The sequence below is a fragment of the Pinus tabuliformis genome, chromosome 2_1 (genome assembly GCF_031772625.1).
Source record: "Pinus tabuliformis cultivar Carrire ecotype Pingquan chromosome 2_1, CPIR1, whole genome shotgun sequence".
In the NCBI taxonomy this organism is placed as follows: Eukaryota; Viridiplantae; Streptophyta; class Pinopsida; order Pinales; family Pinaceae; genus Pinus; species Pinus tabuliformis.
Window position 1 is genome coordinate 67614368 of NC_142299.1, and position 22712 is coordinate 67637079.

The window sequence follows — 22712 nt, forward strand, 5'->3', positions numbered from 1 at the left end:
CCAGTCAGCATATATCCATCTTACTTGTATGTTGCTGTCACGGAATATACCCCCGAACCCTGCATCCCCAGGGTTGCCCTTAGAGGCCCCATCGAAATTTAGTTTTATAAATTGTCCCCTAGGATAGGTAAACTTGTCTGGGCTTTTAATCCTCATGTCCTGCTCTCTCCTTAATTGATAATGCACCATTTCAAATTTAAGGTTGAGTCCGTTCAAAATTTCTTGCTCCCTTGGATCTGCTTTCTAATCCTCGTCCTGCCATCTCTCTACCAGAATGGTTTCTCTCATCGCCTCTACCACCCGCTCCCAGATTACCTCAGGCTCCTTATTGATACTTTTGAAAATTCTAGCATTGCGTTCCTTCCATGCCATCCATATTACAAAACCTGATACAAGATTCCAGGCTCGCTGTATGACTTTGCAGTGGAAAGTTTCTTCCCTCCAATGGAAAACCATTTCGAGAAAATCTCTAACCTCCACCCCAGGTTTATTAAAGGTGCGCTTGGTATTAGACCAGAGTTGATTAATAAACGGGCAGTGGATCATGATATGATCTCTGTTTTCTTCGTGTTTTCTGCACAGATAGCAGCTCGAAGGTCCCGAGAAACCCCGTTTCTGGATGCGGTCCCAAGTTAAGATTTTGTTTTTCGAAGCTAACCAAGTGAAAGTGGTCACTTTGGGCCACCAATTTAGATCCCAAATTTTCCTCCAATCCTGCTGGCCTTCATTGTTATTGTGAGAATTTACCAAATAATAAGCTTCCTTAGCTGAGAAAAGGCCTCTCATGGTATTACCCCAGCGTAGGATATCTTTTCCGTCTCTTACTCTGATTTTCCTTGAGTTCATTTCCTTTTTGAAAGCCGTCTGCATGTCAGGACTAAGATTCTGATCCCACTCTAACGGGTCCTTCCAGGATCTCCACCAGTCATCCATGCTGGCAGGTTTCCAATAATCCTTGACACTTGTTCTATTCCCCTCAATTCTTCCTCTGATTTGATGAAGATTCTGCATATTGTTCAGTCTTTCTCTTTGCTGCCATTTGTCGTCCCAGAAGTGAGCCTCATTCCCTCCTCTGATTTCCCAGAACGCATGCTGCTCGACAATGTTTCTATTTTGGCTGGCCAATTCCCATACAGCGGATCCGCGAGGCGTTTCTTCTTGTCTTAGAATGTCTACCTGTGAGTCTGGCATTCGATATTTTGTTCTCCATATTGATTTCCAGAGGTCATTTCCCCCTTGCAACCACCTCCACCAAAGTTTAGCTCCCATTGTTTGATTGAGCAATTCTGGGTCTCTTAATCCTAACCCACCTCTCTCTTTCCTCTCTGTAAGCTGATTCCAGGCCACTAAGGCCCATTTCTTCTTTTCCTCCGACCCTCTCCAAATGAAATTTCTGATAATTTCTCTAATCTTCCCATAAACTCCTCTCGGGGCCGCCATAATTGAAAGGGGATAAATAGGTATAGCCTGAAGAACCGATTTGGCTAAAACAATTCTGCCAGCAATATTCAGGGCCCTAAAGGCCCAGCTTGAGACTTTTTTCCTCATTCTATCTAAGATTCCCTGCCAATTCTTTAATCTTTTTGACGTGAAGTCCAGCATGTTACCCAGATACTTGGTAGGTAGTTCACCTGTTTTGAAGCCCAGAATTCTAATAAGGTGAGTCTTCACTTGATCCACCGTGTTGAAGATAAAAACACACGATTTATCCCGGTTAATTTCAAGTCCCGATGCCTCAGCAAACAGGTCTAGAATTTTCTTAAGATGTTTGACTTCCTTAACAGTTGGCTCTCCAAAGAGCATTATATCATCAACAAATTGTTGATGCGTTAGAGGAAGTCTGTCTCCCCATAAGTGAAGTCCTTTTAATCTGTGAGCTGCTCTTTCCTGAGTAATATACCTTCCTAGACCCTCTGCTGCTAAGATGAACAAGAAAGGGGACAACGGATCGCCTTGACGGATACCTCTGGAGGCATTAAACGTGTTCGAAGGGTTTCCATTGACTAAGATTGAGAAGTTAGGGGAAGAAATGAGATTGTGGATCCATGTAATCCATCTCTTGTGAAAACCGAAACATTCCAGAACTCTTTCCAGGTACCTCCAGTTAAGCCTATCGTAAGCCTTGGATAAATCAAGCTTGATCATCATTCCCTTTCGTTTTTTATCTTTGAGTGAGTGAATAACTTCTTGAGAGACAACTAAGCCATCCAAGATCTGCCTCCCCTCCACAAAACCAGTTTGCTCCGCCGATATTAAACTTTCCAGCAAGGGTTTTAATCTTCTAGCAATTAGAGAGGTTATGATCTTATACACTACATTACAGAGAGCTATCGGCCTAAAGCCATTAGCATCCTCCATATTTTCTCCTTTAGGAATTAGAGTAAAGAAGGTTGAGTTAAGAGCCGGCCATACCTTCTGTTGCACCCTTGACTCTTCTACCAAATCCAGTATGTCTTTTCCAAGAAAATGCCAGCCAGCCTGGTAGAAATCTACTGTAAAGCCGTCCGGGCCCGGTGCTGTGCCCTTCCTCATTGCTTTCACTGTATCTTCCAGCTCTTCCAAAGTAACCGCCCTCATTAAGGCTTTGTTCTGGTCCTCCGTAACTAGTCTAGGTATAGCAGTACAGATCTCCTGGATAGCTCTCACTCGATCTACTTGAGGTTCAGAAAGGATTCCTCTATGATGATCCACTAGTGTTTGCTCAATTTCCTTTTGCTCCACCAACCTTATACCATTATTCCCTTTAATGGAGAGAATTTTGTTTCCCTGTCTATGCTTAACCATTGCCTGATGAAAAAATTTTGTATTTCTTTCCCCTTCCCGAAGCCATTTAATTCTAGATTTTTGTCGCCATAGAATTTCCTCTTGCTTTCGTCTTTCTTCCATTCTTCCCAGCAGAATCCCTTCTTTGGTGATGCTTTCCTCAGCCCTGCCTTCCAAAATTATTTTCTGTTGGAGATCCTCCATTTCCTTTTCTAGTTTTTGCTTATCTTCCAAGATGTTGCCAAATTCCTCTTTGTTCCACTTCTTAATATTCATCTTCAATTCTTTCAATTTTAAATGAAACGTGTGCATCTTTCCTCTACCCTGCACTCTACTTTGATTCCACCATTCTTCTACCTTTTTTATGAAATTCGGATCCCGTAACCAGAATGCTTCAAAACGAAATGGCTTCTTACCCTGGATTTTTTTAATGTCGATTTCCAATCGGATTGGCCAATGGTCCGAGCCCAAGGAGGGGATAATCTTGGCCTCGAAAAAGATATCCTTGTTCAAGATGTCTTCAGATATTAAAAATCTGTCCAGTTTTGAGGCAATTTGGTTCTTGCCTCCTCTTCGATTATTCCATGTATAGACTCCATTGATGGTTTTAAGATCTACTACTCTTAGGTCCTCTATCATCTCATTAAATTTATCCATGAACTGATCCAGCCTTCTAACCCCACCTTTTTTCTCTTCCAGGGATCTGATTAAGTTGAAGTCTCCTCCAATGATCCAAGGTTGCCCAGAAAAAAGTTGTCGGATAGTTCTTAAACTTCTGATGAAGTTTTCTTTTTCTCCAGGGTTTGTGGGTCCATAAACCCCTGTAATGACCACCTTTTCCTTGGTCCCCACTATCCTGCCCAGCCCGGTCAAGATTCCATGCATGCTAGTCCAATTATCTAGAAGGATTTCATTCGGGTTCCACAATATTGCTATTCCCCCAGCAACTCCTATGGCATCCTGTCCCATAACTTTGTAATTCAATCTATTTTTTTCAATGATTTCTTCTAACTGGTGTACCCCAATTTTAGTCTCCTGCAGTATCAAAATGCTAGGTTTTTCTTTTTTGAGTTTATCTCTCAAATATCTTTGCTTTCCCTTACTATGCAAGCCCCTAATATTCCAGCTGACAATAATCATTTAAAACTTTTGGAAGGAAGGAAAAAATACCTCTGACAGAGGTATCACTTTACCAGAGTTGATCAATGTTTCGCCCACCGATTGGATAGTTTCATTTAACGTTCTCCGACCTCTTTTTCTGCTACTTTTGCCAGCATTGCCCATTTCCAGCATTTCTTTCTGCTGCTCACCAACCTCCGTTATTTGTTTTTCCAGGTTTTCCCCTTTCCGTTCCTTGTATTTCTGGAAAGCTTCCTTGAATAACTGTTTTTGTTTTTCTGGTATAAATCTATTATCCAGATACTTCCACTCCTGGAGTAGTCTCTTCATTAACTTTTCCTCTTCGGCCTCATTTTCCATTTGGTTTTCAATTTCCATATGCGATTCCACTGTTTCTTCCGCCTCTTTTTCCTCTGTTTGTTCCTTGTTTGGTTTGTTTGGGCTTTTTGCTTTCTCTTTCTCTTCTCGGGAAATCTCCATGGGCGAGTTCTCTGGATCTTCATCATCATTCAAATTTATTTCATACCCTTCCGCGTCATCTTGCAGCGCCTGGAACTTATTTTGACTTTTTATTGTGTTGGATGTTTCTTGCGATTTAGGTTTCAGGTTTTCCTTATTTTGCCGTTTCTTTCTATAGACTTGCTGGAAGCCTTCCTCTTTGTCTGCTGCCCTATCTTTATCTGACTCCCCCCCTTCCTCCTTATTCAATGGGCATTGCCTATATAGGTGGCCGTACTCATGACATTTCCGGCATCGAAAGGGGATGTGTTCATAATCAATCGGCTGCGTCCAGACTTCATCATGGTATTCCAATTCGATATTTTCCGGGAGTGGTTCAGCCAAGTTCATGAAAACACAAATTCTGGCAAAGGCATTATACTTTCCTCTTCTGGTGGCCTCTACAGTCTTGACAAAGCTACCTATTGAGTTTCCTATTCCTTCCAAGATTTCCGGATCCCAAAACTCATCGGGTAACCCAAACAGCCTAACCCACACCGGGGCATCCATTAGTTTTTCTTTGTCAGGGTTATACCGTTCTTCCCAATGCTTCATAAACAGACCTGCATTGTTCAGGAAGTACGGCCCTTCCTCAAAAATTATGTTCTTGTCTTCCAGGTTCGTGAAGATAGTAGTGAAGAAACCCTTCGCTCCCAGTTTAAGATCTATATGACCCCGGGGTTTCCATCGCTGTTCTATCCATCTATTTAACTCCTTTTCTGAAGGCCAATAGCCGATAAATTTGCAGATTAATGCATGATCCTTCATATAGCTATTGTATTCCTCCAGTTTATTGAAGGGAATGACATACCTGGGTTTTTTCTGAGCTCGAGGGAGGCATTTTCCTTTCATTCGTTTCTGCCATAAGTTGCCCATTACCGGGGCCAGGTTTTCCTTGTTTCCGTTTGGAATCCCTTCTGAACTGGTTTCTCCCATCACTATATTTTTGAAGGAGGGGTTTGCACCCCCCCCCCCTTGTCTCGTCCATCCCGTTCAGTACTGTCGTCTAGGTTTTAACCCTAGTTCTCTTATTAAAAAACAATGAAGCTGCAAAAAATCGTTTCAGCCGAAAGAGCCGCAGACCCTGTCTGAGGATTCCGTCCCCCGACTGAGGAACCGTCCCCTGGCTGTGGATTCCTCTGTCAATCCTGCGCACCTGCGTCTCCAAGTAAGACGAACTCAATCCTATGCCCAATGTTCCATAGTCCGTCTTATTTGTTTTTCTGATGTTGATCATTAATCTGTGTGTCAGAACCATATAAACAGTAACCAGGAACAGTAAAAACAGATCCGAAAATTGTGTATATATTGCTCCTTGTCTCCAACACATTTATATTTTTGGCTCTATACAAGTGTTTTGGTCAACTTCATAGTTTTCAACAAACTTCACAATTTGTCTCGAGCATCGAACACACCTTTAACATTTTAAACAATCACTTATAACAACAATTGTGATCCCCTTATGATGGACGCATTTTGAAGTCCGAAACGTTGTGCTTAAAAAGAATAAACAATTTTTTTCCAAATTTTATTTTAAATAATCTCATGTGTATGGACTCTCTCTTCAACTTTATTTTTTTCATTAAAATTACCATAAGTAGTTGAGTGGCTAACTATGCATTCTTGGTTGAATGTTTGTCCATCAAATAAGGTTGTCGTGATAGAATTTTATTGAATGGCACTATCAACTATTTTCGTGAACAACAATTATCCATGGAGCATAATTTCAATGTCCATCTTGGTTTTGTCTTTGATATAATGGCATTGAATATTACCTAAATTCAAACCTACATCAACAATTTACACACTTTGGACTCATTTCATATCTGTTTCCATAATTTCTTTTGGAATGAAATGTTGCATGCTTTAAAGATTCATGTTTGCTATAGTATAGATAGGATACTTCAAACAACAAAAAAGGGCATTTTTTGAGTGAAACGTTTCATGCTTCATAATTTACTATAGTATAGAATTACATTACATCAAGACTAAAGAAAAATTTAAATAGTCATTTTTAATAATAAAATAACATTATATATTATCAAAATTCTTGGGACTAACCATAAAAACCTAGGGACAAACCATAAACATATATTGTTGGATAATTTAAGTTAGAGGAACTACTATTAAGAATTTTAAAGTATGTCAACAACTTAAAAAAATGAAATGGAGCACAAACTTGAGTCCATTTTAGTTATCTTAAAATTTAAGTGGGTTGCTTGACCATGATGATAGAATTGTGTGTAAAATGGAAAGTTACCCAAGAAATCTTATCTTTTGAGAAGTGTCGAATATTCCCTAGACACCTACCAAAATGTGCCCTTGTGCCCTTTGCATGTAGGAAATCGTTGACTTGGTATTGCTTTTGATAAATCCTCTTTAGTAGGAGCTCAGGTTGTTGGTCCAACAACTAACTAAGAGGGTTTTCCCATGTGCAACACCTACATATGCTAATTAATTTTATTGTTTGAATTTGCAAACATGTTACAAGATTGAAATTATTAAAGATAAATAGACTCGTGAAACATCAGAACCTACAATCATAAGCATGACTACATAGACGAACTATAACAATAGGATGTCATGTCACGGTGCTTGTTGAAGAAATGCAGTCCAACATTACCTAAACATAATCCAATAGACCATGAGAGGATTCCCCTCCAACCATTACTCTGAAGAGATGCATGTGTTCACCAGATTCATTGGTTGTCTTTTAACCATAGAAATGGACAGATCATTAGAAAAAAGAGTGGAGATTTATGAAATAATAATTAAATGTTATTTCAACTCAACTTCTCGAATTGGCATGAGAGAGAGAGTGAACGTATAGTGTAATGTTATTTAATTTGTAGAAATTTGGTGAAATACAAGTTAAAATTGTGTTCACAAAACTTTATGTGTTAGAGGTTTTGTTATCATATTGAGGGTAATTTCAATCAGAAATTAACTAAGGTATGACTATCTGGTAACATTGTGAACATCATTCAAGTTCAAAAGAATAGTGTGACAGATTAATATAATAGTCCCTATTTTTTGTGTCACCCCTTGATGAGCCAAAAACACCCAAATTCTTATGCAAATTAAAACGCGTCATGCCTCTAACAACATTGATGTAACATAGAGTGAATGTTTCGTGTGGCACATATGAGAGCCTATCTACATGGATTATAAGTGGCTCTTTTGGAACACTCTGCATAGTTTGAGTGGGAGGCATATGGGGCACAATAATCTCTCAGTTCAGTCTTAGCCCATGGTGGATGGCAGTGTAACACCCTCCTCCCACATCTACCCAAGTAATCGGTCGGCCATGGTAAACATGCGACGAGAGGCCACTATGATATGATTCAACCTCCTAGGTATCCTTAAGGAAATGGAATTGATGGAAACACAACACACAAACCTCCCTTAGGTGCTTCATGACCCCTAGGAGCTAATCCACCACTTTAGGTGCCCAACCCCCGAGTTAACCTAACATTTCAATGGATTAAACCCAAAGTCGCTCCCATGACAAGGTATGCATGCGAATGTAACCATATAGTCACTCCCACAATGCCTGCAAGGGAGAGACTACAGTCTCTTTCAGCCAGTTATGTGCCAAACACTGCAAGATTTAAGCCACCTTTTTAGGGCTAGTCTCCAAACCAATGCCTAGAACTTGATGAGACTTTCCAAGACATTAAATGACACCAAGGAAAAGCCTCTAACACAAAACTTGATCAAGGGCTTGACCTAACCAAGCTTAACCATGACAGGCATTTTGTCAAACATATCCTCAACATGCAATCTACAGGTGTAGACGACATAATTAAGTATAGGAATCTCATACTTATCTAAGAATTGTGATGAACCATTGTTCCCTCATGTCATTTTCTGCATTATAATCTATTAGGTCATAGATACATTATACATTCATTTACAAGTAAAAACATGAGATAACCATGACATGAACCAGTCATATAACTATGCTTATAACCAACATTAAACCATGTAAATATCATAGATATGACAACCATCAAATCCACATATAAACAAATGCAAAAGTAAGGGAACTTAGCTTTCATTAATCATAGGCAAATCCAACTAGGTTCGGGACTTCCACGTACCACCCGACCATAGACATGGTTGAACCAAATCTTTCTTTCAGTCAGTCACCCCCGTGCCATATTCCAAGCATGAATTTTGGATCTCATATAACAACCAATCCAAGAACAACTAAGAGAATCCAAAGGTTAAACCACCTCCACCCTCATCAAACCGTGATCACACCAAAATCGGTGCTCCGATCACAACCGAACCGAACCCGGAATCCATCACCATCCTTGAGGAATTTTTCATCTCCTTGTCTCTCAGGATTTATCGCAATCCAATCATGGATCACTAGGCCCTAAACTGAGGCCAGTCTCTCAGGCTTTATTGCAATCCAAACTCGGATCACTAGGCCCTAAATTGAGACTCCTCTCTCAGTATTTACTGTGTATCCCACCAAAACCAATCAAGGGATTCCTAGGCCTTTGGGAATGAAACTTGAGACCACCTCCACCTCGGATTCTGAAATCCATCCAGCAAACTAAAGCTCAAAAACCAAAATAAACATCCCAACACCATGGCTTCTGGAAAAAGGCTATGCTAGGCTGAAAACTATTGTCATAACCCGAAAAAAACCATGCCACCAACAACAAGAGAACCATACACCAACATGTAAAGTCATGCATGTGCAAACCAGCTCGGAAATCACACATGCAAAAGGTTACCTACAAGTATTCTGTTGAAACTGCGTAATCTTGTTTTTCCTTCCTTTCCCTTCGCTTGCTTTTCCTTCCTTGATCCAGAGCTAGAGTCCTCCAAGAAAACTATAAGTGACCAAGAGTGAGAGAGAGAGAATAATGAGAGAGCTCCAAACTTGAATTGACCAAGAGATTGCCAACTGATCCTCATAAGCCATTTTATGAATGAGGCCTCTAATTTCTTCATTTTCCATTATTTTCCGTCATTTTCCTCCTCACATGCAACCTGTGACCTTTCAACTTAATTTTCTCCTAATTTCATTTATTTTCATAAATAAATGTGCAAAAAATTCCTTTTTGCCTTTGAATGCCTTAGCCTTAGCTTTTGCCAATTTTCATTAGCCAAAGCACACATCGAGTAATGCCCACTAGGATATCTTTGCCCAACATTCAACTTGGAATATGTGTCCCTTACCAGTGGTCTTATTTTTCTTTTATTAACTTTTTTTACATGAAATTTTCACCAAGGCTATTACAAAACCCTCCCCCTTAGGGAAAATCATCCTCGGTGTTAAACCACACCAAGACCTCAGCAAGACCGTTGAAAATCAAACATACTACCCATGGCGCTTTTATAACTTAGCTCATTGCAATATTTACAATGAAAGACTTGCTCAAAAGCAAAACATCATGACAAGATACCGCATATTGGAGCTTTATAAGACAGCTCATTGTGGTATTTACAATAACCACATATACACATATGCACATTTTCTAAACCAGCAAATAAAAGGATATGATGCATGTATCAACAACAAGGGAGTCCAGAGGCTCACACCTCCACCCTCAAAGTATTACCAGGATTCACCTCCTTCCCAAAAAGTCCAGAATCCACTGCCACAGTCAAAATTGCATCCAATGTCTAACGTTATAACCCTGTGCCACTTGTCCTCTCAGTGAACAGTTACCGGTGTTGTACCTCTAAGATAGTAGTAGGTCAGCTACCAATGCCAGAGCATCTAAAATAATTGTTTTGGGGTTTTTGGTTTTAGTTTTGGAAGACCAATGAATGAAGACATATGTAGAATTGAAAGACTTAATCCTTTGGATAATATTAATATCTCAGCAAAGGGCTGCTATAAAGCTTTACACAGTGATATAGATCAAATAGTGGTGAGAAGAAGACAAAAAATAATATGATTATCACAATTTCCAGACTATAAAACAGAACAATCATAAGTATGAAAACCTTCTAAACTACGTTCCAAAGATTCAAGTATACTTAAGCTTACAAAAGATACTGATGATTTATTGATTAGAGGGGACTAGCTAAACAGACAGTTCATTAATCCATTCTCTTAATAGATGATCACTTCATGAGTTTATAGGAACAAATTGAGACACAATTTTTCCTACCTAGATATCTCTATAAGTCATAAGCATATGAAGAAAAACATAATGATTGATAACTAGAAAAACTTACAGGATAGCACAAATTTTGTAAAACCAAATTCAGAATCCTCTGCTTTGTAGTAAGGTTCTAGAAAGATTGAGTACATCAAGTGTCTAGAAAAGCTTCCTTCAAAGGTGCAACCGGGTTCAAAGTAGAATGAACAGTCATGACTTAACAAATAATGAACAATGAACCTTGAACCCTTAACAACTCGAGAAGAGAGTTATTTATACAATAATGAAACTAAGAAAATATCCTAAAACTGATTAAGATTTATTCTAAGAAAGGAAATATCTTCATGCAAGAAGATAGGGGCAACTATTGAATTGCTTCTTGTTGTCCATTTTATTTAGGTTGTGCTGGCTTTGTTGTTTGATATTTTGCCCTTTAAGCTGCTTGATTGTTTGCATCCTTTACGCTAGTTGATTCCTTCATTTGATCTTTCATCTGATACTCTTTAAACTCTGTGAATATCCTTTGACCCTGTTGAGTAGCCTTTACTGTGTTCTTTTTACCTTTACTGTGCATTTCAGGTTTTTACTGTGTTTTTCAACAGTAAATCGTTTTAGATTTTATGTTACAGGGTAAAGTGATTTGATATGATCTTTGTATTTGTCTTTTAACTGTATGCATGCTTTTTTCTTTGTAAGCCTGGAACAGGAGTTTTTCCCTGTAAAACACAGAAATTGTTAAGAAAAGCATAGGTGACAGAGAAGGTTGTCAATGGATTTATTGAGCTTGAAAGGATATTGGAAGGAGTCTATAGCATATTGAAAGGTAAACCAATGGTTTTATTGGTTGCAGAGGTTTATGGAGGTTTCACTATGTAAACGGGCGAAACAAAGAAAAATGGTGATTTTTACGTTTAAACAGAAAAACAGTTTACCTTTTGAATTATGGCGCAAAGTGGACACTGGCCATTTTATCGTTATGCGGGAGGTGGTTTTGGTTTTCATCGCACCGCTTATCAGGCGCGAGCGATTTTTGGGAGGGGTCACTCGATATAGTCTAGAGCCTGACACGTAGCAAGGGGAGGTCGGTGGAATATTGCTTTTTCGGGCGGGTAATGCTCGGACAGAGAGCCAACCCGAAATCGCTGAGGGTTGTTGGATTTGAATGCATTTGATCGGACGGTGGTGGAGCGAAAGAGCAACGCGGAGGTAAGAGGAAAGAGCAATGGAGGGGCCCAATGATTAATCATGGTGGTATGGGCTTTATTATGGGTTAAAAAATGAGATTAGCAGGGTTTTATGGTTAAATAGAGGTTTAGGTTGGTTTTTCGTTTAAATCATAAAATTTTTTTAACAAAGAAATCCTTTGCAAAACAGGGTATGTAGGAATTGAAATAGTATGAATTTGGGCATATAAATGATGTCGGGTCCGGGTTCATCGCATATCGCAATCGCAGTTTAGCGAAGGAAGGCCCATCGCAAAGGAATGCGATAGGGGCCGGACGCGATGTGGAAAATAAATCATGGATAATACTGCGATCAGGTCTGGGTTCCCATTGCATATCGGAGATCGCAATGGCGGAGGGTGTATGTTTCAGTCTGGACTTGTGATGAGGGCCAGATGCGAATGGGCAATGAATTATGAAATATATTTGCGTCGGGTCCGGGTCCATCGCATATCTCAATGCGGAGGAAAGTACATGCACGTTGAAAAGTTTTCAATTCGCCGATATGCGATGTGTTATGGAATACATAGTCTTATAATAAAACTTATGGTTTCGGGGTATTTAGTAAAGGGAGTTAATAATATATGGGAAAGGGGCTTTTAGGGATTTATACTCTAAGTTAGCGTTAATATGAAACATGAGTGGGAAGGGGAAATACACTAAGTATAATGCCTTTTCATGAGTTATTTGGTTTTCACGTATATACATCAATACTTAGGCTAAACATATTTTTGTGGGTTTTTTGGGTAAAAGGGGATTTAACATGGGGTTTTCACTTTTCCTAGGCAAAAAGGATTTTAACCTTAGGAAAAGGGGTTTTTTTATGGAAAATGAATGAATATGAACTATATGAAGGTGGGAAGGGGAAATTAGTAAATATAGGGATGAATGGGGATGAGGGAAGTTAATTAATTGATCTTGTAGACCTTCATTTTCTTTGTGTAATTGCCTCATGGACATAGAAACATATGGTAAAACATGATAAATGTACATTTTGTCCAATCAATCATCATACTTCTGCAACCTTTCTTCTACTTACTCTTTGCTTATCCTATCATTTTTCTTCACTTAATGGGTGAATTTAAGCTAGCAAACTCTTTTCTTTACTTTTTATTTTAAAAAATCAAACTATATAATTCTAACCTTATAACATCCAAGGGCTTAGATTAAACTGATGAGCACCTTATTATTCTCTACCTAACTACTGATCTGCCAAGATTAAACAGTTTGGCCAGATCTTTATTCTCTAATTATAACATAAAATTTAAAGCATGAAGCAGTCAAGATTAAACTATTTGACTGTCATGGGTTGTGGCATTTATGACAAGCTGCACACAACCATTATTTTGCAGAAAAAATAGTAGTGGCATTTAGACTTTCTCACTTTCAGAGTTTATTTGTTTTCTTTTCTTTCTAACCTAACATTTTCTTTTTGTCTTGATTTTTTAGGGCATCTAACCTAACATTTTCTTTGATATGGACATCATCATCAAGATATTTTCAAAAACATTTTATTCAATATTGTTATGTCCATATCCTAACTTAACATTTTTTCATTTTTTTTTACTAATTTATTCTATCTTATCAAAACCAAAAAATGCTACAACATTGGCTCCATCTGGGGACTGCTTTCTCCTGTAGAATACAGAGAACTTGTAGATCCATGTGCCTTCTCCTCGGGCTATGGAGTCCTTCCTGTAAAAAAAATCACACTGACATCTTGAAAAGTAAAAGAAAACCAGAGTATTGACAAGAAAACTATTTCAACTTCCTAGTACTGAATGTAATGTTTGAGAAACCTTCCATTTACAGGATAAGTGTAATATAGCCCCTCAAGATTATGCAACACAAAAGTGTTTTTACCCTTCACTTCAGCAATTGCTAAAGGTCCAAACCATAGATTTTCAAATATTCCATGCTTTCCTTTCTCTTATGTCCTGGCATCCCATCTTAGAACTAGATCACCTTCCTTAAAGTCCCTTTCCCTGGCTCTTCTATCAAACAAGGCCTTCATCTTATTCTGATATTTATTCAATTTGTGTTGAACTTCATCTCTGTTTTCATTAAGTTCAATAATCTGATTTATTCTTCTTGAAAAATCATCGGTTCATTTGTTGAATCCAGCAAGAATTTTAAAACAGGGAAGGCCAAATTGGTAGGGAAGATTGCATCTTTCCCATAGACTAATTGAAATTGAGATTTTCCAGTTGATCTCTTTGGAGTAATTGTGTTTGCCCATACTACATAAATCAAATGTGAATCCCAACTCTTCTTATGATCAACTAGAGTCTTTTTGATTACCTTTACCAGACTTTTGTTTGATGACTCTGCAAGGCCATTACCTTGAGGGTAGTATGGAGTTGAATGATGTAACATAATCTCATATTTCTGGCAAAAGTCAACCATTTTAACACTAGAAAAAGTTGTTGCATTATCAATGACAATTTGAGTTGGGCAACCAAATCTAGATAAGATATTCTCCTCAATAAAATTAATTACTACTGAATCAATATCATTTCTGACTGGAATTCCTTCCACCCATTTAGTAAAGTAGTCTATTGCAGTGAGGATCCATCTATGTTGATTACTTGAAGTAGGGTGAATCTCTCCAACAAAATCTAATCCCCATTGAGAAAAAGGTGCTGAAACTATTGATGGAAGGAGTGGAAGAGACATTAATTTTGTTTACCAGCAAACATTTGACAAGGAATACAACCTCTACTCTTTGCCCCTACTTGTAAGAACAATGTGGGCCAATAAAATCCTCCCCTCAGAATCTTGTATGCTGTTTCTCTCCAAGCATAATGTCCCCCACAAAATCCTGTATGAAACTGATAAATGATTCCTTCAGTTTCTGATTCTGTTAAACATAATAACAAAATATTCCGTGGATATTTCTAGTATAAATTTGCATTTATAATGCAGTACTTGATTGATTTTAACTTAAGGGTTTTACACTGGGTTTTGGAGAATGATGTTAGACACTCAAAATGGACAATAAATTTACAATATCTTGATACTAGTTTGACAACAATAATTTTTCATCAATGTGTATAGGACTGAACTGCTCTGAAGGTAGAGGTTCTTGTGGGTTCTTTTCTTTAGGATGAAGGGAAGGTTCTTGTGGATTCTCCCCTTCTGCAATGACAAAAGGTTCTTGTGTATTCTTCCCTTGTATTTCTAAAACAGAAATGATTCCAAGTACTTTGCAGTTGGATTCAGTTAGAAGCTTGGCCAATCCTTGACCTTTTACTATCTTAGTAGTCTTGATATTTAGATCAAACTACATAATTTGAGTGATCCATCTACCTCTTTTCCCATCAATGTCTGGTTGGGTTATGACAATTTTCACAATAATATTAGGGACATAAGCAGTAATAGGTGAATGTAAGACATACATCCTGAATGATTTCAGGGCTTGAATGAGGGCATAAGATTGCTTCTCAATGATGTCATACTTAAGCTCAACATCTCTCATAACCTTGCTGAAATCTGCTATGGGTTGGTCATGGGAATCTTCATTTTTCTGTAGTAGAACGACAACAAGGGTTGTTTTAGAGGCAAAAGGGAAAATACTAAATGGCTTAGTATAATCAGCGCTGGATAAGGTGGGAGCTTCAGAGATAGCCTTTTTTATTTGTTCAAATGCATGCCTATAAGAGGCAATCCATTTGACTTCATGGTCCTTTCGGAGCATGTCAGTTATATCTTTTACAATCTCTGCATAATTTGGAATAAATCTCCTTAGAAAATTAATCTTGCTTAGAAAATCTTGAATCTCCTTCTTATTTCTAGGTAAGGTCAATGTTTCAATGGCAGATACTCATTTGGGGTCAATTAATACTCCCTTCTTTGAAATTATATGGCCCAACATTTTTCCTTCTTTGATAGCAAACAAGGACTTCTTAGGGTTCAATGATATTCCAAATTTTCTACACCTGTCAAAAACCTTCATCAAGTGCTTTAGATGTTTCTTATCAGATTTAGAAAAAATAGTTGTCATCAAGATAAATAACCACAAATTTATTTACCTGACCCATAAAAGCTATGTCCATAGCTCTCTGAAATGTTGCTCCAGCATTGGTTAAGCCAAATGGCATCCTAGTGTAAATGAATGTAGCCTAGGGCAGTAAAGGTTGTCTTCTCTCTGTTTGTTGTATCAACATTCACCTGATTGTAACCTGAAAAACCATCAAGCATAGAAAGTATTTGTGCTCCTGAAACCATTTGAAGTAATTGATCCATTTTGGGCAAAGGATAATTATCTTTTAATGATGCCTTGTTCAAATTTCCAAAATCCACAGTCTTATTTCTCCATTTTTCTTTCTAACATGAACTAGATTTGCAACCCAGTTAGAATATCTAAGAGGGAGGATGATCTGAGCATCTAGCATTTTCTTAATCTCCATTTCTACAGTTGGTAGAAGGGCTGGATTTATCCTTCTAAGTTTCTGTTGATAAGGTTTTGCTTCTGGCTTCAAAGGAATCTTATGTTGTATTAATGAAGTATCATAGGTCTTTAGATCAGCGTAAGTCCAAGCAAAAACATCCTTATAATTTTGTAGTAATGTAAGATATTGAGCTTTGATCTCAGGGTCTAGAGATGCACATATTTTGATGTTTTTGATATCTTCATCAATTCCAATGTTAATCTCTTCTATGTGATCTTTTGAAGAAATGGACCGAGGGTTTCAGAGGACATCATTTTGATCAAACAGTTTTTCTAAAGGAATGAGTCATTTTGGAATAAAATTATTAGATAATTGAATAATGTCATGATTAGAAATTTGGGTTTTTAAATCTGAGGTATCATTTCCGTCTGCATTTTCATTTATTTCAGTTCTATCTTCATCAATTTGTCGAAACGAAAAATCATCTATTACCTGCATATCTGATTTCAAATGTTCATCATCTTCGAATATTTTCCAATATTTCAGATTATCTGGGATATATGGCCTATACTTGACTTGTATCTGATAGAGTACATCAGTATGATCAGGAATTTTAAAAGAGCTAGCAGAGACAGCTAAGGCATTTGCATGAATATTCTGATCTCTAGGAATATGAGTCAAATTAAAAGCATCAAAGAAGTTTTCAACTGAATCCCATACTTCATTTCGGTAGGACCTAAGTCTAGGGTGCTTGGTCTAGCAATTTTTGTTTACTTTCTTAAGGATAAGTTCTGAATCAGTAAAAACACTTAAATTTTGAACTTTAAGCTTTTGGCTAATTAAAATCCTAAAAGGAAAGCTTCATATTCAGCCACATTATTTGTAACTTCGAATTCCAATTTACATGATTGGGTTACATTTTATTTTTCAGGTGAAATTAAAACTACTCCAACTCCTACCCCATCTTTTGTGCAAGAGCCATCAAAGAACAGTTTCCAAATATCAGTTTGGTTTGGTTTAGGGCTTTCAACTAACTCTTCAATTGTGACTTGAGTTTTATGTTGGTTTGAAGTGAGTTGAAAACAACCAAAGCCTTGATCTATTGCATAAATTGGATGGTTCCTTGGCTGGTTAGTCTTACAAATACTATGTACAAATCTTACCTCTCTATATAATCTTAATTGATTTCCTCCATAAACAAGAACAGTAGCATATGATATATCCATCTATAGAGTTCCCCCTAATTTGGCACACCAAGACCTAGAAAGGAGCATTCCAAACTTGGGAGGGATATCTGTGACAACAATATCAAGTACTACACTTTTCACTGGAATTTGGGCAAGGGTAACCACTAGATCCTTGATCAATCCCAAACAGGGCACCCTTTTAGAATCAAAGGTGTACAGGTCACGGTAGGATCTAGTTATGTCGAGATTCAAATGGTCCATGATAGATTCTAGCATAAGGTTGTGTGATGCTCCTGAATCAAGCATACAATTATATAACATGGAATCAATTTTTTTAAGAGTTACATAGAAAGGAGGCACTATCTCATCTATTATGTCTGAACTAGGGCCAAAAACTAATGCTGGTTTTTCATCTTGCAGAATTATGACATCACCTTTAGCATCAACCAAGGTATTTTGTATCCATTTTGTGACTTGGTTTTTGTAACCAGGATTTTTAGAAAGTTCTGACAGTGGAATTGGGATCTTAACCCTCTCTATTTCCTTTTCAACATTAAATGTAGTCAAAATGTTTTTACCAGTTTGGGTAGTATCAATTGAATGATCTAAGGGCTGAATAAGAGTTGTTTAAGCTTCAACAGTTTTGGTACATGGTTCAATTATTGGATTTTCTTTTGGAGGTCTTCCAGGACCAGGCCTAGGCCTAAGGTCATACCTCTTGTTTAACATTGCAATTAAAAATTCAAAGAAAGCATGATATTTAGAGACCTGTGAAGCTTCCTGATCTTCTTGAACCTGATTTTGTTGTGAGAGAGGAATGATTACTATTTGATTGGAAGAAGAATCCATACTATTAATATATTCAGTAATTGTCATAGTATTATCATCAGGTTGTTGGTCATCTGTCAATAGAGGAGTAGGAACATGTTGATCATTGGTAGGTCTCTGAAGAATTTGTAGTGGTGGATTTCTTTTATGCTGACCTTGATTTTGGTTTTGGGGTCTAGTAATTGTTGTTGTATTGTCCTAGGTTGGGTCTCAATCTTTGAAATCCTATTTGATAGGTTTCTAAGAAGAGATGTTATTTCATCTATTTTTGAGTCTTCTGATTTAGTCTTAGAGGAACTGTAGGCTTCTTGAACAGATTTGAGTTTTCTTTGGGCCTTTTCTTCCTTAAGTTTTAAAGAAGTTGAGGCTGCCCTATTTGCTTCTACTTCTATAGCATTTATTTGCATATCTTCAAGAGTTCTTTAAGTTCTCTCTCGTAGCATAACAACAAAGTCATCATCAAAAGCTTTAGAAAATCTAGACTTAGCTGCTGCTACAGGGGGCTTACAATCAACATGCATTTTGTGATAGAGTTTATTGAATCTTTTGATAAAATCTGATACTGGTTCACTGAAGTTCCTTTTAAGCTCTTCAAATTCTTTGAGGAAGTAAAGAGGATCCTTTTTCACACCCCATTGATTTTGAAATATGATTGTAAGCTTTTCCCAATTTCTAATGGAAGCTGCTGGTAACTGCCTAAACCAAATCCTCACATTTCCTTCAAGTGACTGTACAAACAATCTCATATAAACGTTTTCTTGTTCAATATTCATGTTGTCTGCAAAGTCTAGGAAAGCTTGAAGATGGTCCTTAGCTGAGGGATCAGTTTCACCATTGTACTTGGGAAGGTACTTTAAGTATCCAGTTGGGAATGCATCAAGGTTATTAGGTAAGACTAAGGCAGTATATCGAGCCTGTACAATAGGTCAGAAAGCCATGACAACAAGTGATGTATGAGTTGCTTGAGTTGTATGAGGTTGTACAGGTGGAGTATGAGGTGTTTGCGTGGATGTAGAAGATGAAGAAGAAGTAGAGGAAGAATATGGTGATTCAGGGGTTGATGAACTAGTTGGAGTTGAAGGAGGAGGAGATCTCCTGAAAGACTTCAAAGGAGTCTTAAGAACTAACTTTGGGACCTGTAAAGGAATACCTTATTTTGTTTCAAAGAGAGGATTGGAATATATAGAGAAGGTCTCCTCAGGTTGTTAAGAAGAAGAAGCTTCAGGTCGGTCAAAAATGGAAGGAAATGGATAGGTGGTAGGGGATATGAAATCTGTGGGTTTATATTCTGGTAGATCAACACCCAAATCAGATTCATTTTTAGTTGATCCTGGTGGTTGTGTGGGTATTGGATGAGATTCGAATGAATGAATAAGGTAGGCTGACTTAAAATCAACTCCTCTATCTAGAAGTTCAGCAACCCTAGGTGATAAATGGGAGTAATCTTGATCAGATGGGATATTACTATGGGGGTCAAATGATTCTTATTATTCAGAATGTAGGACTGAAGAGGAAGAAGAAGATGGTTGGTGTCCCCTTTTAGAACTGGCTTTTCTCAGAATCCTTTCAGGATCTGACAGAGGACTAACTATGTCAACTTCTGAACGAGATCTAGTATGTTTAAAAGGTGCCAGCTTGGGAGTGTTGAGTCACCTAGGTGAATGATTTTAACCTTTCTAAATCCTTTAATCACCTTAAAGGAAAACAATGAATGGATATCGTTGTCCCAAGGGAAACTTAAAAGAAATTCGAATCCCCGGCAACGGCGCCAGTCTGATGTTGTACGTCTAAGATAGTAGTAGGTTAGCTACCAATGCCAAAGCATCTAAAATAATTGTTTTGGGGTTTTTGGTTTTAGTTTTGGAAGACCAATGAATGAAGACAGATGTATAATTGAAATACTTAATCCTTTGGATAATATTAATATCTCAACAAAGGGCTGCTATAAAGCTTTACACAGTAATATAGATCAAATAGTGGTGAGAAGAAGACAAAAAATAATATGATTATCACAGTTTCCAGACTGTAAAATAGAACAATCATAAGTATGAAAACCTTCTAAACTACGTTTCAAAGATTCAAGGCAGTATACTTAAGCTTACAAAAGGTACTGATGATTTATTGATTAAAGGGGATTAGCTAAACAGACAGTTCATGAATCCATTCTCTTAATAGATGATCACTTAAGGAGTTTATAGGAATAAATTGAGACACAATTATTCCTACCTAGATATCTCTATAAGTCATAAGCATATGAATGAAAACTTAATGATTGATAACTGGAAAAACTTACAAGATAACACAAACTGTGTAAAACCAAATTCAGAATCCTCTGATTTGTATTAAGGTTGCAGAAAGACTGAGTACAACGAGTGTCTAGAAAAGCTTCCTTCAAAGGTGCAACCGGGTTCAAAGTAGAATGAACATTCACGACTTAACAAACAATGAACAATGAACCTTGAACCCTTAACAACTCGAGAAGAGAGTTATTTATACAATAATGAAACTAAGAAAATATCCTAAAACTGATTAAGATTTATTCTAGGAAAGGAAAGATCTTCGTGCAAGAAGATAGGGGCAGCTATTGAACTGCTTCTTGTTGTCCCTTTTATTCAGGTTGTGCTGGCTTTGTCCCCTTTAAGCTGTTTGATTGTTTGTATCCTTTACGTTGGTTGATTCCTTCATTTGATCTTTCATCTGATACTCTTTAAACTTTGTGAATATCCTTTGACCCTGCTGAGTAGCCTTTACTGTGTTCTTTTTACCTTTACTATGCATTTCAGGTTTTTACTGTGTTTTTCAACAGTAAATCATTTTAGATTTTATGTTATAGGGTAAAGTGATTTGATATGATCTTCGTATTTGTCTTCTAACTGTATGCATGCTTTTTTCTTTGTAAGCCTGGAACATGAGTTTTTACCTGCAAAACACATAAATTTTTAAGAAAAACATAGGTGACAGAGAAGGTCGTTAGTGGCTTTATTGAGCTCGAAAGGATATTGGAAGGAGTCCAGAGCATATCGAAAGGTAAAACAATGGTTTTATTGGTTGCAGAGGTTTATGGAGGTTTCACTGTGTAAACGGGCGAAACAAAGCAAAATGGTGATTTTTATGTTTAAACGGAAAAATAGTTTACTTTTTGAATTATGGCGCAAAGTGGACAGTGGCCATTTTGTCGTTATGCGGGAGGTGGTTTTGGTTTTCATCGCACCACTTATGAGGCACGAGCGATTTTTGGGAGGGGTCACCCGATATAGTCTAGAGCCTGAAAAGTAGCAAGGGGAGGTCGGTGGAATATTGCTTTTTTGGGCGGGTAATACTCGGACAGAGAGCCAACCTGAAATCGTTGAGGGTCGTTGGATTTGAATGCATTTGATCGGAAGGTGGTGGAGCGAAAGAGTAGCGCGGAGGTAAGAGGAAAGAGAAATGGAGGGTCCCAACGATTAATCATGGCGGTATGGGCTTTATTATGGGTTAAAAACTGAGATTAGCGGGGTTTTATGGTTAAATAGTGGTTTAGGTTGGTTCTTCGTTTAAATCATAAAAAACATTTTAAAAAAGACACATCAAACATGGACAGCGCTGTAACAGATTGTAGCTCTAGGATGGACAACAATGCAGAGACTAGTGATATACGCAGCAAAGAAAAGAGTGCCGAGACCAGAGACAATGAAAAACCACGCAGCACCAATACATTGGACAACGCAGGTATTGAAAGGTCAAACATAGCAAACCGAATTTGCAGTGAATTAATATATAACCGAAGCCTGAACGATTCTGAGATTTGCAGCAATACCGGGGCGGGTAAAAATAAAAATAATGAACCTTCAAGGGACAGCGTTGAAACCTCATGCAGCTCCAGCGTCAATCTACATAGCGACAACACCATTCAAAACATGCCGTCAATCATCTCGTTTGAAGCTGCAAATTACAATAAGGTGAGCTTAAATAACAAGAACTTAACCAGCGCAGATTACAATTTAAATAAGAATAATAGAACTAGTAATGAGGATAAGCATAATTATTGTAAAACAAAAAACTTAGGTAAACGCAAGAACATATTAAATGATAGTAATGAGGTATTTAATAATATAAATAATACAAACATTACATCTAAAAATCACAATAAAACAACCAGCAACAACAAGGTTATAAATATTCATCTTATGAGTTGAAAAAAGAAGAAATCGAAATCCTAGATAAAGGTCTCAATTTTGCCCTAGCCCCCAAGCAAATCCCTGTAGAGGAAATTATCTGTGGCCTTGAAGATGGAATCAAATCTCTAAAAGAAGAAGAAAAAGAACTGGTCAGACAAGAATGTGCAGTTATCCTTAAGAAAGCCAGACCGCCTAAAAAGAATCTGAACCAAGAGCAGCTCATAGCCCTAAAAAATATAAGGAATAACAATGATATTGTCATTTTAAAAGCTGACAAGGGAGGTGCCACTGTTGTAATGAACCATGATGATTACATAAACAAAATGAAGGAACACTTATACAACAGTGGTAGCTACAAGAAACTAGAGAAGAACCCCATCTCCAAAATCACCAGACTAGTCAAGAAAGCCATAAA

General features: G+C 37.6%; 1 protein-coding gene across 1 annotated transcript; it reads right to left on the minus strand.

Annotated features, from left to right (window-relative positions):
- Positions 1-243: 243 nt before the first annotated feature.
- LOC149198820 (uncharacterized) lies at positions 244-5316 on the minus strand. Its single transcript, XM_089400379.1, has 2 exons — positions 3934-5316; positions 244-3798 (listed from the first exon to the last, which is right to left on the minus strand). The coding sequence occupies exons 1-2, from the start codon at positions 5314-5316 to the stop codon at positions 244-246; spliced, it is 4938 nt and encodes a 1645-aa protein (XP_089256505.1).
- Between the last annotated feature and the right edge of the window lie 17396 nt (positions 5317-22712).

What these genes read in the sequence shown, in the direction of transcription:
- LOC149198820 (XM_089400379.1), bottom strand. Translation starts at nt 5,316, where the DNA reads ATGGGAGAAACCAGTTCAGAAGGGATTCCAAACGGAAACAAGGAAAAC. An exon ending in AAGTGATACCTCTGTCAGAG is followed by an intron (nt 3,799 to 3,933) that starts GTATTTTTTCCT and finishes TTGATACTGCAG; the next exon opens with GAGACTAAAATTGGGGTACA.